The 17,103-nt window shown below is 40.4% G+C and overlaps 1 protein-coding gene across 8 annotated transcripts in view; it reads left to right on the top strand.

Moving 5' to 3' along the window:
- LOC134224521 (uncharacterized) overlaps window positions 1–17,103 on the top strand; it is a 54,675-nt gene that overhangs the window by 13,133 nt on the left and 24,439 nt on the right. For 7 of the 8 annotated variants that reach the window (XR_009982966.1, XM_062703892.1, XM_062703894.1 and 4 more), the window contains exon 2: window positions 9,129–13,027. Coding sequence is in view for 7 of the 8 variants with exons in the window: in XM_062703892.1 (XP_062559876.1) it covers window positions 9,366–13,027 (3,662 nt within the window). In the remaining variant the exon portion in view is untranslated. The remainder of the gene's footprint in view (window positions 1–9,128; window positions 13,028–17,103) is intronic. The other variant, XM_062703889.1, reaches the window with a different exon arrangement.

Below are 17,103 nucleotides of genomic sequence, written 5' to 3'. Positions count from 1 at the left end.
GTCCATAACCTTAATTGCATTGAAAACATGCAAAAATGTGTCGAAATAATTAAAATAAAATTTTAAGTCTAATTTTAAGCATAATTTTTCATAAGGACGTATGTAACAAAAGTAAACAAAACGAGGTTTTCAATACAACATGCCAATCACACGCGACTTTATATAATACGCATCGATTTTACTGATGTTAGATCTTAATATTATTTCAAGCATAATTTTTCATAACGACGTATGTAACAATTATGAGGATTCGAGAAATCATTTGCAGAAAGTTGGCAAAACTTTTTCTAAAACTGTTTTAAAACTAAATCTCTTTTCGATATTTTTTTCGCTGGCATGCATCAACACATGACACGTAATAAGCGTGCTTCATTATCATAGCTCAGTTCATTCAAATTCCCTGTGAAAAACGATAAAATTATACATACACCGGTATGCTGCACATACGTCGCTGTACATTGGTCGGTTTTCCATAGTGCACGATTGACGCAACTGCAGTTTTGTTTTGTTTTGCTTTTTCGTTACATAGGTCGCTCATAGTTCCCATATGTTGAAGCGACGTATGTAACAGTGAGACTTCAAAAATAGAAATTTCTACATACGTCGTTTCGTAAAAAGATTGAATTAAAGAAGTCTAGGATCTAAACTCAGTAAAATCGATGAGTATTATATAAATTCGCATGTTGTATTAAAAACCTCGTTTTGTTTACTTTTGTTACATACGTCCTTATGAAAAATTATGCTTGATTTAATTTAATCTTTTTGCGAATCGACGTATGTAGAGCGTACATAGAGCGACCTATGTGCCAAAAAGGCAAAACAAAACAAAACTGCAGTTGCGTCAATCGTGCACTATGGAAAACCGACCAATTTACAGCGACGTATGTACAGCATACCGGTGTAATAATTTTATCGTATTTCACAGGGAATTTGAATTAATTGAGCTATGACGTGAAGCACGCTTATTAAGTGCCATGTATTGATGCATGCCAGCGGAAAAAAAATATTGAAAGAAATTTTAGTTTTAAAACAGTTTTAGGAAAAGTTTTGCCAACTTTCTGCAAAGGATTTCTCGAATCCTCATAATTGTTACATACGTCGTTATGAAAAATTATGCTTGATTTTCATTTTTCTTTCTCCGGAATAGGCCTTCTTGATAAGTCATTCTGCATTTGCTTGTCATTCATAGACCCTTTGTTTACAGCATTTTTTGGAAGTAAACACGGGATAAGGCTTTTCGGGAGGGGAAGTTTTCTCCCTCCGAGGTCGAGCCGATGACGGTTCGGAAAAAATTCCCGTTATCGTCCCGAAGTTGGAGAAGGCTTATCCCAGGCAGAAAAAAAAAACGAGTGGCTTGGCCGTTTTTTAGGGTGGACCTACACATATTTTGAAAATAACACGTTGTAGGCCCAATCAAAAATTAGTTTTTTTCTAAGTAATTTAATTGAAGATGCGGAACATTTTTATACTATTATTAGTTTTTAGAGGATGCTATTGAAGGGTGTTAAAATTGAATTTGTTTACTTTTCATTGTAGGCCGTAATCAATTGTTAAGCGAGGTATGACCCGATTTAGTCACAATTAGGTTGCTGTAACCAGTTTCATTAGACTTGTGCTGCTTGGGATGGCAAGCATTTGTTGATTTCTAGTTGTCGCGACGGGGTTTTATCGACCTGCGCTTTTTTGTCGTACTCGACAATCCAACTATCCCTTCTTCAACAGCGATGTCTGGACTCAAGGATTGGCCCCGGACCCGTGTGACATCATCAATGAGCACTCTCGAAAAAATAGTCGAATTTCTTTTACCGATATCAATCATAGAGTTTTTTGTTTCAAAATAATATTTCTCCGTATTTAATAATCATACTCCACTATTTCCATTGATATATTACTACACTTGCTAGTGATGTACGGAAAATCAAGATAGTATATACAAAAAGGAAAATAAACAGCGCGTAAAAAATGAAGACGCCGAAAATTACACTATTCTGGGCATAGAATCTTTTCCAACAAATTCGTCCTAAATGTATGCACACATTCAAGTGACAATATTGTTTAAATGTATGCTCTTTTTGGCATTCCTTTTATATACATTACTTTCGTGTAAATTTCAACAACTTTTTCTATATGTGTAGTTGGAATGCTTTCGATTAATAAACGTTAATAAACGCGGACGAAAAAAGAGGGGGGGAGGCTTCCCAAAGGCGTTTTCTTTCCTTTGAAAATGTAGGCAATTAACCTTTGGATGCATTAACCACGCTAAGTCTAATCCAACAGTCAGAATCCCACATGGGTTTTAAAGTGAAAATTTAAGGTTATTGTACTGTCGTTGGGGGAGACAAAGGGTCAATTAGGGGTGAGAAAGGGGTCACTGTTTCAACTACACAGATTGCTTTTAGAATAGCTTTAATGTATATGAGGACGAGAAAACTTAATTATAAGAGACCTTTTTGAACGATTTTGTTATCCGTTCTCCAGACTGTCGGTGAGGGTGCTGACAAAAGATGTTTTAGTTACAAGATAAGCATTGTCGCTGTCGTCGCTTTCCGGAACATCTCTTGCTGGCGAGGATAGGGGATCTAAATGTCAATGAAGGAAAAATACATACGATTTGACAGAATTTGCAGAACAAATGGAACCGAAGCGACAATCTTTATCTGGTAACTAAAATATCTTTTGTGCTGACCCATTGTCACCTTCAGAACCATTGTCACCCCCGACGACGGTATTCAACAATTTTCATATTTTATGTTACGTAAATTTTGTTCTAAACCAGTGACATAAGTAATCGAATGAATTATCTTAAAATATTCATATATGATGATCACTGCATTCCTCAATGCACAAAACTGTTTTACGTAGTTTTCGTCGAGCGGACGTGTCTTGTACACAACCCCTGAATTTTTATTCAAACGATTTTCTTGTTGAAACCCACGTTATACGTTTTATACCTATTTTTCATACGTATTATAATCTTCTTCTTCTTCTTCTTATTGGCATTACATCCCCACACTGGGACAGAGCCGCCTCGCAGCTTAGTGTTCATTTAGCACTTCTACAGTTATTAACTGCGAGGTTTCTAAGCCAGGTTACCATTTTTGCATTTGTATATCATGAGGCTAGCACGATGATACTTTTATGCCCAGGGAAGTCGAGACAATTTCCAATCCGAAAATTGCCTAGACCGGCACCGGGAATCGAACCCAGCCACCCTCAGCATGGTCTTGCTTTGTAGCCGCGCGTCTTACCGCACGGCTAAGGAGGGCCCCTTACGTATTATAATATTATATATCAATATTTTCCAAGAAAAAAAAACAAGCTTTTCTAGTTTTAAAATTTAGAAAAATGCTGAATTTATTGTGAATCATTCAAGAATATTACATCAATCGAACTTATTATTTGTACAGTAGCTGAACTCTGCGATCTACTCGGCGTGCAAAACAATCAATTATTTCATCGAAGAAATTACTATCCAGTTTCAACTGATGAAGTAGGACATTTTCTATCGACATCAACATCAGTCGTTCCTCTGCCATTGTCGACCGCAGATACGTTTTGATTCTTCTTAGAATTGAGAAACTCCTTTCGACCGATCCTGTTGTCGAGGGAAGCGTTAGTATTAGCCTAGCTAATCGATGTGTCTCGGAGAAAATGTCTTCTAGGTTCAACCGTCTAAGACGAATTAAGTACTCTCCATTTAATTCCACCAATTAATTTTCGAAATAGGGGCCCTCCTTAGCCGTGCGGTAAGATGCGCGGCTACAAAGCAAGACCATGCTGAGGGTGGCTGGGTTCGATTCCTGAAAGCCAGTCTAGACAATTTTCGGATTGGAAATTGTCTCGACTTCCTGGGCATATAAGTATCATCGTGTTAGCCTCATGATATACGAATGCAAAAATGGTAACTTGGCTTAGAAACCTCGCAGTTAATAACTGTGGAAGTGCTGAATGAACACTAAGCTGCGAGGCGGCTCTGTCCCAGTGTGGGGATGTAATGCCAATAAGAAGAAGAAGAATTTTCGATATCTTTGCAGATACGTATTTCGACCACAACTGTGTGGTCGTCTTCAGTGTCTCGTACTTGACTCGACTTGTCGACCACACAGTTGTGGTCGAAATACGTATCTGCAAAGATATCGAAAATTAATTGGTGGAATTAAATGGAGAGTACTTAATTCGTCTTAGACGGTTGAATACATTCCACTAAAAGAGCTTTATATATTTTTCTTCTAGGTTGTTTGAAACCAACACGTTCATGATTTCAGCCACTTTCTTCCTTGCAAACTCATCTTTTGTATAGAACACTAAGTTCATTTGTCAAATTAACTTGGTCAAAATTGAAGAAACGTGAGCAAATATCATCTAGTTCCTTTGGAAATGTATCGCAATACGCCTTGAACTTCGTAGAATCGAGTAGGCTTAAATTGCTCTGTTTATTAAGATCAGCAAAGCATTCGACCAATTCAGAGATAATACGATAATCGATTATGGAGGTGTACGTTTTGAAATATTGTTTGAAATATTGGTTGCGGTCTCTTCCCAAATTACTTCAAATTTCGCTTCATTTCGTAATTTGTTTATGTTGGTTCGAGAATTTCGTACACTTCTACCACATTCAACGTAATCCAATTCTTTCAACTGTAGTATTTGATATGGAACGTCCGTGAAAGAAAAAACAGAGGCAAATAATTACAAGTAGAAGATGGTATCAAACTCGATCAGGAAGCTATGGAGCCCTCTTGCTAAAGTGCGAGTTTCACCGTCCCACTGAATATCTCCCAAGCATATTTCACCCAAGCAAGTGGTAATGTCAACATGATGTGTTTCAACTATGTTGATCATTCTTGAAGTATATGCCCATCTTACTTTGCATACATTAGGAATTTTCTGTTGCATATAATTTTTCAACTCAGCATCTCTTTTTGGACTCTCTTTTGGAGAAAGTGTTGAATAAAACTGTTTTAGTGTCTCTTTGATTAGTCTGTGCCACAAGTTTCGTGGCAGGCACCTGATTTTTTTTTCAGCAAGGCAACTATTTCACCTGCGAGCGCCACAGCCGATTTGTTACTGCTCACAAATCTTTCTACGGCTGTGCCTAGAGAGAATTTTGATCAACATTACAAAACTATAAACATGTAGTTCAACGGAGAATCATTGTTACCGGAAGGCTACTTACTAAACAGTACCGTAATGTGGTAGCAAGTTGTGATTTCCTGGATTTTTGTTCAGGGGGTCCATGATACGCACGGGGTCCATTACTAACACTCACTCTCTTCTGAAATACTTCTCTGAAGTCACTGAAGCCTCTCAAATCAACTTTTTGAGGCTAAAACATTTTCGATCACGAATTCCTGAACACTGTGCAATGTTAAAAACCTGACGAGGCATTCAAGAAGAAGCTCAAAATAAACTCAATTTGAGTCAGTTGCAGGGCTGTTACAACAGTCGCGAATTTCGCGGATTTCTCGCGGATTTACCTTTCCAGTCGCGAAAAATCGCGGTTTCGTCAAACATTGTCGTGAAAATCGCGGATTTATATCTACACTTTCGCGAAAATCACGATTTTCCTCAATTTAATTTTAGAATCAAATTAAAATAAGCGATCCGTCAATATCAAACACATGGTATTTGAACAATCTTCCAATAGTCGTATGGATGTTGGTTTAAGTGGACACATAGAAAGTCTGTCGAATTGTGAGATCGATCATATTGTATTTCTGGATTACCGAAATGCCGAGAACTATTTATTTTATTGCTCAGAACTTTTGTGCCGCTAATTGCGGGATTACAATTACAAATACTTGCGCTGCATAGAGGTCGATAAAGTCGGATCAAACGCAGTAATATTCACACCTGCAACTGCCGGGACGAAACTGATAGCTAATCGAAGCTGTCTTTATTTAGGTGTTTTTAAATTTATAATATTAGGTTCAACACCAATAAGGAAAGAATATAGAAGGATTTAGCAATTTAAATTAAAAGCTTGCGAGTCACATAAGGGCTTCGCCAGTTATTTTGAATTAATATTATCACATTAAAATGATTGTAAGGATTAAATTTGGTAGAGAAATAAAAACACTATAAAATAGACAAAAATAGCGATGATAGGGTCCCAAGGGTTCCGGCAAATATTATATATTCAAAATCTTTGGTTCCGGCTTCTCCCTGAGGACTTGAATCCTGGGGTTCCTGCCGCTTGTATGGCTTCATTTCTAAGAGTGGTGCAAATTGCAAATATGGTTCATCTGAATCCTTGAGTGTCTCGCAGTAATCTTTTCGTTGCGCGTTGTTCTCCGGTGGTATGTTAACTTGCTGCTGAAGGATTGAGGTCTAGGTTTGGAATGCCAAATTTTGACCATCCTCGCCAATATTAGCTGCCAAACAGAAAATCCTTGTGTATTGTTTGACCTAACTTTTTGTGAGAAAGGATCAGCTCGCCTTTCAATGGTTGGGTCGATATTCAGAAATCCGAATATCGTCGGTTGAACGATAGAGAGTTTTTTTAGTTGCGTCCAGTTTTGCTTGCCATGTTCAATGACTCCCACTATATATTGCAGGTATCTCATTCAAACCATTCAGTATTTGTCCATTGTTCTATTATACATTCAAAATTTTTGGTAGGCTAGTTTTTGTTCCGTTACCTTCGCTTCAAAATTCATCGCAATTCTTTTCTAGAGATCGTTGTTGAAACAAACTGTTTGACTGAACGTGAGCCTTGAGACTCTAAACTAGTCCTACGATGGATAGCCCATACGGCGTTGTAATGCTCACTATAGATGGCAGAACGCCATCTTGTACGTGGCCTACCATGAAGCCTACGGCCTCTTCTGGGATGTCTAGTGCATGTTATCTTCGCTTGACGCTCTTCCGGCAAATGAACAACGTGTCGAGTCTGCAGTGTTGTATAAGCTTAGCAATACCCATCCATTATCTCATACATAGTGATAATGACATCATTTTTCAAATCGTAAATATTATCCAAATTCTTAAAAAAAATCGTAGGCCTAAGAACCGTTCCTGTCCACCTCTGGTAGCATTTCGCCTACGTGCTTTTTAATCAGATTCGTCAAGCTTTGTTCGGGCCTCTACAGAGCTCTGTTGAGATACGCTTGTTTAAAAAAAATAAAGTACACAATGCAATGACTGATCAATAAATAGCCTGACGGATTATTGATGCGTCCAGGCCCTTGTAAAAGAACGATAGTATAGTAGATAAGAAGAATTCTATATTGCCTTCCCAAGCATAATTGTCTTATGTCGGTTTTAGTTGATGGCCTTCTTTGCAGCCCTTGTGGCCAACAGAATAATTCTTCGATGAATTTAAAAACTACATACGATTGCTGGCAAGCCTAGCCATGATGTCTGATAGATAAATAACTTATCTGAGCAAATGAGACACCTCATTGACAACGACATTGTCTCGTGCTTAACACGGCAGTATATAGTGTACTGAAAAGTATAATTCAAACTCAAACAAACTCGTCTTATGACAAATGAAGACATTCCACTAAAAAGCTCAAAATAATTTTCTTACCAAATTTTTTTCAATTAAATGCAAAGTTGCTTCTTCTTCTTCTTCTTATTGTCATTACATCCCCGCACTGGGACAGAGCCGCCTCGCAGTTTAGCTAGTATTAAGCACTTTCACAGTTATTAACTGCGATGTTTCTAAGCCAGGTTACCATTTTTGCATGCGTATATTATGAGGCTAGCACGAAGATACTTTTATGCCCAGGGAAGTCGAGACAATTTCCAATCCGAAAATTGCCTAGACCGGCACCGGGAATCGAACCCAGCCACCCTCAGCATGATCTTGCTTTGTAGCCGCGCGTCTTACCGCACGGCTAAGGAGGGCCAAGTTCATTGATTTAATTCTGATTTATACATGGACTATGTGTATTTAAAATTAAATAAATTTGAATTATATTGTATTCAAGTATTCACATGTTTTTTAGTGACATTCTCTCGATTATAGCATTTGGTAACCCAGATCAGTAAATATATTCGCCATTCGGTAGTTGCAAATGTTTGGTCTGATACTGTATGTATGTATGTATTATCGTAGGACAATATCAACTACGTTCACATTATTTTTATAACTGTTTGAACTAAGGTAAAATGATTATTCGGGTATGCTGACAGTCAGTGGCGTCGCGTAACCTCACTTTTTACCTGTGCACTGATACAAAAATTGAAAATTTGGATATTTCTACAGCCCAAATGGAAAATAAAATTATCAGAGTCGTTTAAACTAATCGAAATCTAGTTATTCTATACATTTTCGCATAAGTCCAGTGCACAGGTAGATTGAGGTTAGGGAAACGCCACTGCTGGCAGTTTATAATTATGTTAGAATGTTCATTTGCTCTCATATAAACAGACAGTAACAGTAACTTTTATTATATGTCATTAGTAGCCATTTCTAAATTTAATTCTTCATAAATCATGATTAATAATTCGTTGTATAGAATACAGCGTTAGCATTTTTATGTAAGTATTGCAAACTGGATTCATAACAACTTTGAATAGACGTTTTTACCAGATATGCCGAGAAGACAATCCCAAAGTGCACGACCTGACTACAACACATTCGGTTCGGTTCGAATGGACTAAAAATTGCTCGAATATTCCCTCCGACGTCAGACGTACACGCTTCCGAAAGTGAACCTCTACATCCACAACAACTGCTGTCAGCTGCTCGCCTGTATCCGTGAGGCCATACAATATTATTCCATGCCTACGGGTCGAGTTGCTGGTCTCGGACTTGGGCTCAGAACACTTTGACTGATGATGGTCGTCGATTTGCAGCCAGTGACTGATGACAATATTCGAGCTCCACGACGATTGCTGTTTCGACTTCTGCGGCTGGCTACGGCGATTTGAGTCGCACGTCCCACTTACCACCTCCCAACCATCCGGATGTGTGAAGCCGGAGAGGGGGCGGACTAGGGTGACCGTAGCCACTATACCTAATTTTTATGTGATATGAGTTGTGTATATGTGTTTATATCTCTCACCTCTCGAATAGTGATGATGTTCGTACAATGACTCGGAATTGAAATATGTGAAGCAAATCAATATTATTACAACCCTACGACCATATTTTTTCAATTTTCTATCTTTCCAAGTGTACTTTAGTAAGTGTAGCGCAAATTGTGTTGAAAAGAAGCAATTAAATCCTTGTTAATGGAAACAAAAGATGAAACCAAAATAGGAAACGATCAAGTGTGAAAGAGTAGTGAGTGACATCGAGTGACAGCCAGAGTCGTGTGTGGCAAGAAACCGAGCAAGCAAGACGAAAAAATTGTGTGTAAATAGATAAACTGGACGCGAAATGCGGTTACAACAGGTGCTGAGGAAGAACGATGGTCGATTCTGGTCCGCTGGTTGTCGCTGAGGATGTCCATCGTCAACGTCAGCGTGAAATCAACGGCAAACTCAGCGACCAGAAACCCGACCTGCAACGGCAGGATCAATTGGAAGTTCTAAAAATGAATAGCGCCGATAATGTGGAGGATGCAGGTACATCGTCATCGCCGGAAATTGTAGAAGAATTAGATGGTGTAGATGTCGGGAAAAAAGTGAACCAGGAAGAAGTGATTGTTGTCTCTGAAGAAGATGAAGAGGAATTGCTACCGAAGAATGAAATTGGAGGTAGGAATGGCCCTAGTGTTATTATGGGAGAATCACCCAGCGCAAAGAAGGAAACAATTTTAACGAACTGCCAAAAGGAAGGTCCAGCAGATGAGCAGCAATTAACACACATTGTTGATAGCAAAGTCGATGACGATCAGGAGGTGATAGAAATCCCATCGACGCCACCGATAGCATCGTCCGAATTGATAGCCGCGAACGAAATTGTAAATAATAATGATAGCCTTGCTGTAAAGCATACTCTCACAGGTGCTTTGGAAGGTAAGACTGCCAATAACAACGTTGTTTTGCAAAATTGTGTAGGTCGTACAACGCAAGAATCTCCCAAGGAAGGTAATCATACCTCTTCCAAGCAAACCGAGATGGGCATTTCCGAAGAAAACCGTAAGGTTGAACCATTAAAGATTAATCTTCACCGGGAGCCTATTAGAACTATAATTAAACTGCCACCGGGATCTGGATCAGATCACCAACCCAGCTCTCCAAAGATAACGATTAAACCGTTGAAACCCCCGCCCAGTGTGGATGGTACTCAGGTCAATAGCATTCCCAAGCTAACGATCAAACCGGTGATTAATCCCGAGGAACCCAGCACTGAGCAAATGCAAATCATTCCTAAGTTGCACATAAAAAATTCCTCGCTGGATAATTCTGGGGCCGATGGAAGCGAACCCCACATTGTGCCTAAGTTGACGATTCGTGCCGTGAACCACAGCAGTCCGACGATAGCAGGAGGCTCCGGATCTTCCGGCAATGATACTCCGAGTTTGACAGCTCATAACTCCTCAAACTCATCGCTTTCCAATTCGCCTCCCATGGTTCCTAAGCTCACGATTAAAAAGGATAACCATCATCACCACAGCAGTCATCATCATCACCATCATCACCACTCGCACCATAATAACCGGTTGGTAACTAAGGAGGATGATCCTCCTGCCATTCCTAAGCTACACATCAAGGCAATACCGGAACCAACGGCATCACCCAGCTCAGGGTCATCCGGAACATCTTCCGGACCGGTGCTTACCAGTTCTGAGGGTGTCAAACTGACCATCAAACCGATTCCGGAGCCACCTCTACCGAAACTAACCATCAAAACGAGTTCTCTAGACTCCAACGATGTATCAGTAGTTTCTTCGACGAGCAGCAGTTTTTCGCCGAAACTCTCAACGCCTCCACCTGCATCTCCGAGCGATCAGCACTCGAACATTACATCGACAATTCCAAAACTTACCATCAAGCCCATCCCTAAGCCACCTCCGACCATTCCAAGGGATCCATCGGAAGTTCCGATTCCCAAACTCACAATCAAACCGATGCCTCCAAAGCCGCTCGCTTCTGAGGACAGCTGCTCAAGTGAAAACAGTATTAACTCGTTAGAATCTTCGCCAATCTCATCGTCATCATCGGCTCCTAGTTCCGCCATCTGCTCTCCGTCAATGGTTCCCAAATTGACGATCAAGGTCCCTAAAGAAAACGATAGTGTAGTAACTTCCTTACCGCAGATAACGTCCGGAACGATTACGACCACTACTAGCTCATCCGGAAACTCTGTCTCCGTGATCCCGGTTGTAAAGAAACTCAACATCAAACCCATGCCACCACAACCGAAAGAAACCTCCAAGCCAGTATCGGAACCTGCGGAAGAAGTTGTAGACGTAACAGAGGATGAAATCTTTGAGCCTACAACGGTCAACATCGATTTTGAGGAACCAGAAGCGATTATAATTCCAAAGTTCACTATTAAAACAATCTCTTCGAATCCAAGTAATCAAAATTCGGAAATCAAGTCACCCACGAAAACCACATTGAAACAAATTCCAGAATCGGAACACCAGGCTACATCTCCCTCTTCATTTAACGACCCGTCCACTGATGATTGCGACCTACAGCCCACAGAGTTCATGACCACTAGTTCAAAAACTTCGGATTCGGGCTGTGATTCGCCGCGAATAATTTTGAAGATCAACAAGGGAAGTTCCTGCACAACGACTAGCGCAGCACAAGGCACACCAACTATTCCACCCGAGAAAGAGGAATCAACTGCAAATAAGGTAGAACAATCCGTCAATGAGCTGAAGCGAGTGGCCACAGAAACATCACCGGAATCAGGTTCCGACGTACCAGAGATGAAAAAAATTAAAATGAACCACCAATCAGTAATTGTACCCAACCAGAAGGTCAAGGAGCAACCCGTTGAAAACGACGTAATTGTGATAGACGACGATAGCAAGTCAGACATGGGAGAAGAAACAGTATCGGCTCAAGTTGAAATGCCAGCAAAACAGCTTCGGACTCCTCCTCCCTTAATCGAGATATTCAAGTCCAGCGTCGTTCCAACTGCGGAAACGGTAGAAGTGCCGAAAACTAAACCCCATGAAGACGGTAATAAACTTAAGGAAATGTTGCTTCAAGCGAAGCGTCAACGAGCAAAAACTCCAACTCCTCATGCTGAACCTCGTCCCCGGCGGACAGCGGCGATTCACGCGATTCCAGCTTCGGTACTTCTCAAAAGGCATCCCACCACACCGACACCACCCGTGACGACACCGGTAATACAGCCGATTCCCGAAGTTGCGCCACCCGTATCCAATAGCATCACCAGCGTCCTTCTGCTAGAAAATGACGGAGGATCAAGTTCAGACTGCATGATCATTGACGATCCTTTGACGTTTGCAGAGAAGAACGGAACCTCAAGTAACAGCAACAGTAGTAGCTTCAGCAGCGTTACTCCCGTTCCCGCGGTAACTACTGAATCATCGGGCGTTGTTACTTCTACCATTGAATTGACGGCGGAGCCGCTAGCAAAAGTGCGCATGAGTACGCGCAGCGGAGCAGCTATTACCGTTCAGCCGACTAAAGATCTTGAGACTACGCACAAACCTCCGGACAAGGACTCAGGATTGGACGAAGGTAAACCGGACATGGATGATGTTCCACCACCTGCCAAACGACCTCGAGGTCGCCCAAAAAAGCCAGTGACCCAGAAAGAGGTCGATGAAATCGTAGATGACGACGAAACGCAAGAAACCGACAGCAGTAAACTGACGATGGCTTTGAGTTTGGAAGCCAACGGCAACACAAGCTCCTCCGAGCTACCTCCCATGCATCCGCTGTCGACATTTTACAAGGAAAATCCCTGCCGGGTTTCGCCGCGAGTGCTTCTTAAACCGTTGACACCATCGAGGCTGGAACCGAAACCGGCGTCCCCGCTGGTGGTCACCACCAACAACGCAACGATCGATTCGGTCGACGTGGAGGAATCGACATGTTCCACTTTGAAGGAGGATCCGCTGAACGGAATGGAAACGTCCACGAAGGAGGAGGAATCTGTGCCAGTGGAAGTGGAAAAAGAGGAGCCAGTTACACCAAGGTAAGAATTTTTTTTTAAATCATTTTACATTCAAAATATAACAGATTTGGTTTGAAAACGATGACATTTTTTCGAATTGTGTTGTTTACAATATGTCCAAAATTTCCAATTGGGGAAGAGGTGGTAATATGAACAGTAGGCTATATTTATATTAAAACACTATTTAGGCGTATGTTAATCATGCACACGTTTTCCTCGAAATAAAATAAGGTACCTGAGCTAATATTTTGGTTTTGAGACCGAACGAATAGCTATTACTATCCAAAATATCGAACGAGGCCGTAAAAATAGGGTCTGATGTAATTTTTTACCCTTTTTTCCGCAAGCTTTAATTCTTAATAAATTCATAATAACTTTGATTCAAACCTGTTCTAGCCACAGCGGCAAATAGGACAACCTTCACAAAAATGTTGCAGGGGTAAATAGTAAAATTATTGGTTTGCATTGTTAGAGGAAGAGTTATTTATCACAAGGTACGTATGGGGGTAAAATGAAGACTTGTATCAAACTTTCACAAATTTATGGTAAAAGTTGTGCGATTGTGAAGCGGGAATTCAAGAAACAAATCATATCAAATAACCAAGATAAAACTTTGAATATCTAAATTTAATTTAAAAATAACTGATATTTTAAAACATTTTTCCTTCTTTTTATTATTTTGATAATTAGGAGCTTTTCAAAAGTTATACCAGATTTTTTAAAAGGCTCTCATAATCTCAATTAGTTGTATGTACAGTGCCAGAGTAAAAAAAAGAAAATTAAATGTTTCAAAAGGTTTTAAGAAGCGATGTTCATTTTACCACCATGCAGTGTTCATTTTACCCGCACTATTTTTGTACATACGAAATTTCGATCACTTGTCATAAGACGAGTTAATACAGTCCCATTGAATTCCACCACTTAATTGTATCTTGACAGATACGTATTTCGACCTCAAAAGTAAGGCCGTCTTCAGTGTCTAGTACTTGACTCGACTTTTATCAAAATTACGATGTTTTTTATATCGATGAAAAACTATATAAAACAATGATTATTAGCGAAAAAATTGTTCAGTGCAATAAGTATGAGTTAAATTGCTGAACCAAGTGGTAAAACTAGCAAATTATCCTCGTTTTATGATTGAATTCAACGCAAGTCCTTAACGTGTTCATTTTACCACCTGTTCCCCTATGAGAAGTTCTTTTCCTCAAAAAGGCGTCAGCTTCTAATAATTTATGTTTCTTAAGAATATAATAAGACTCATAGCCAGTTGTGATCGTACCTACCTATATTATAATGGTCGTACACTCCGTGTTGTCTGGAGTAAAACTAAATGTAATGTCATATTCCAGGGCCGCCAACTGCCGTACGCGCTTTTTCCTTGATTGCACAAAGCCATCAAGTGCGGGGTGTACCCCGGAGCCGAAGTCCTCTCCCAGGTTATCTGCTAAGCATCACTTTTGCTAATCTCTCTTCCGGCATATGCACTAAATGCCCATCCCACTGTAATATGCCGTATTTCATCAACCTGCCGATATATACATTTGTGTGCGTGAACAACTCAGACACTCAGAGAATTTGATAGTCTGCATATTTTAACGTCCATGCTTAGGCTCTATCTTTCAGTTTCCCGTTCAAAAGGCACTAAAGCCTCTTCCACTGCTCTGCGATCTACACCAATAACGTCGATGTCATCCGCAAAACCAAGGGGCATGTAAGACTTGTTGGTGATGGCTCCGTTTCTTTGCACATCAGATCTTTGAATTGCACCTTCCAGAGCTATGTTGAAGAGCAGATTATGTACTTCAATTCATCAAACGTCACGAACGAATCGGATGTCTCAACAAATATTCTGGCGTTTGATTTGGATTCATCCAGCGTCAAACAAATCAGCCTAGTAAGCTTTCCCGGAAAGCCATGTTCTAGCATTATATGCCAGAGTTCGTTCAATTTCACAAGTCGTACGCTGCCTTAAAGTCCGCAAGTTATATTCCCGGAATTTATCAAGGATTGTTATTATCCTAATGGCAGTAAAAAGTAATGGCCTGGATGACGGTCTAATATGGATTATTTTTTCTTCCATTGTGTTATTTATAATTCATAACACCCCTCCTCAAACAAATTTTGGAAAACTGCGAAAAAAAGCTTTTATAATGATCAGCTCGCTGCTTCTGCCTACCTGGATACCTGGTTGGCTACAGCGTCGATACACCTATGCCTGGCATATTGTAGAGCTCCAGAATCGTCGGTCTTGGGCGATGTTCCTCCAGTTTCCCCGAACGTTTAGGGTTCCCAGGTCCGATTCCACTGCGTGCAGCCAGCGTGTTCGTGGCCTTCCACGAAGTCGCTGGCCTCTATATTTCTATCTTTCTCTATTCTTTTCTCCGACATTCGCACTAAGTGACCAGCCCAATGAAGTCTGCCGTATTTTATACGATTTACAATATTTTCTTATTGAGAAAATTATTTTGAGCTTTTTAGTGGAATGTCTTCACTTGTCATAAGACAAACTTGTACCATCCCATTTAATTCCACCACTTGATTGTACCTTGACAGATACGTATTTCAACTTCAACAGTAAGGCCGTCTTCAGTGTCTCGTACTCGTAGTCGAGTCAAGTACAAGACTCTGAAGACGACCTTACGGTTGAGGTCGAAATACGTATCTGTCAAGGTACAATCAAGTGGTGGAATTAAATGGGATGGTACAAACTCGTCTTTTGACAAGTGAATATTTTCTTCTTTGTATATACTTGAAACAGCATCTTCTAGTTTCCCTTCGAGTATTGTACGCAGCTATTTTCGCTCGAAAATCCAGAAAGCTCTCCGGTCCCCGCCTTTTTTACCCCTGGACCATAAAGGGCCACTGATAGAATTAGAGTTTTATATAGAGCAAATTTCGTTTACATATGTATGTTGCGGCGCCTAATCTAGTTACGTCTGTTCACTTCACGGAAAACGTCATTAGCGTTCCAAGGTAAACAAATACTCCATCAACTTCACATCAAACAAATCCTCAGCATCAACAATACTACGTCTTCTGCTATCTCTACCTGCCACCATGTATTTTGTCTTGGTACACAGAAAAATGAAGTACCTAAAAAAAAGTTTAAAGAACTCAACTTTAGTACGAAGTTTAAATTTTTAACTCAATAGTAGGTAGTTTTCTTACTTTTTCTCTCTCACGAATGATATTAAACGAAAGAGCTGCATCGACCCAACGTGTGCTGTTCCATGGAAGAAGCCAAATTTGAGTTGTTTTCACCATAGCCCCGGGTGAGTGAAAATAACATAAATTTGAGTTCAATGAGGTTTTAAGTGGGTTAAAATTTAACTCGGGAGTAAAGGTAAAGAACTGAGAACATATGCGACCGTGTGACGATAGTGCCGTTGCTTTACACGCCAAATCTGCTAATAGTACCCTTGAGTGCAATTTTGTACAATAAATTCGAAAATGCATCACCCTGCTTCAAACCGTCTAAGGTCATAAACGAGGTTGACACTTCGTCTGCAATCCGAATACTTGATTTCGAGCCCCAGCGTTGCACGTATCAGTTTCGCCGGAAAACCATGATCGGACATTATCTGCCATAGCTCATTTCTTTTCACTGAATCGTACGCTGCTTTGTAATCAATGAACAGATGGTGAGTCTGCAAGTTGTACTCCCGGAATGTACCAAGGATCATCAAGGATCAGATTGGGCATATGAGGCCTTCCAACCCGCCGGAAGGCAGTTCTTCATCCTCCCATATTGTCTTACTTCCGTGTTTGAGTCTCAACTAGGATATCGTTCATCCCAGCAGTTTTACTGTTTTTCAGCTTGTTTAGAGCCTCATTTATCTCATCCAGCGCTGATGGTTCCACAGCTTGATCGTCGCCTTAATTTTCAACGATCAACAAATTTTCGAAGTGCTTTTTCTGTTTCGCATTGCTTCTGTCAGTATCCGAGGAAACTCTGAACATCTGGACGAATATGTGCTCGCTTTCGGGCCCTGACGGTGGTATGAATCTGGGAAATTGGTACGGAAAGTGTTTGTTTGGAAGGTTATAATATTCATACCCGCCTGGCATCGCACTCTCCCTGCCGCTCAACACCT

Source organism: Armigeres subalbatus, chromosome 3 (assembly GCF_024139115.2).
Source record: "Armigeres subalbatus isolate Guangzhou_Male chromosome 3, GZ_Asu_2, whole genome shotgun sequence".
In the NCBI taxonomy this organism is placed as follows: Eukaryota; Metazoa; Arthropoda; class Insecta; order Diptera; family Culicidae; genus Armigeres; species Armigeres subalbatus.
This window is presented reverse-complemented; position numbering and strand designations above follow the sequence as displayed.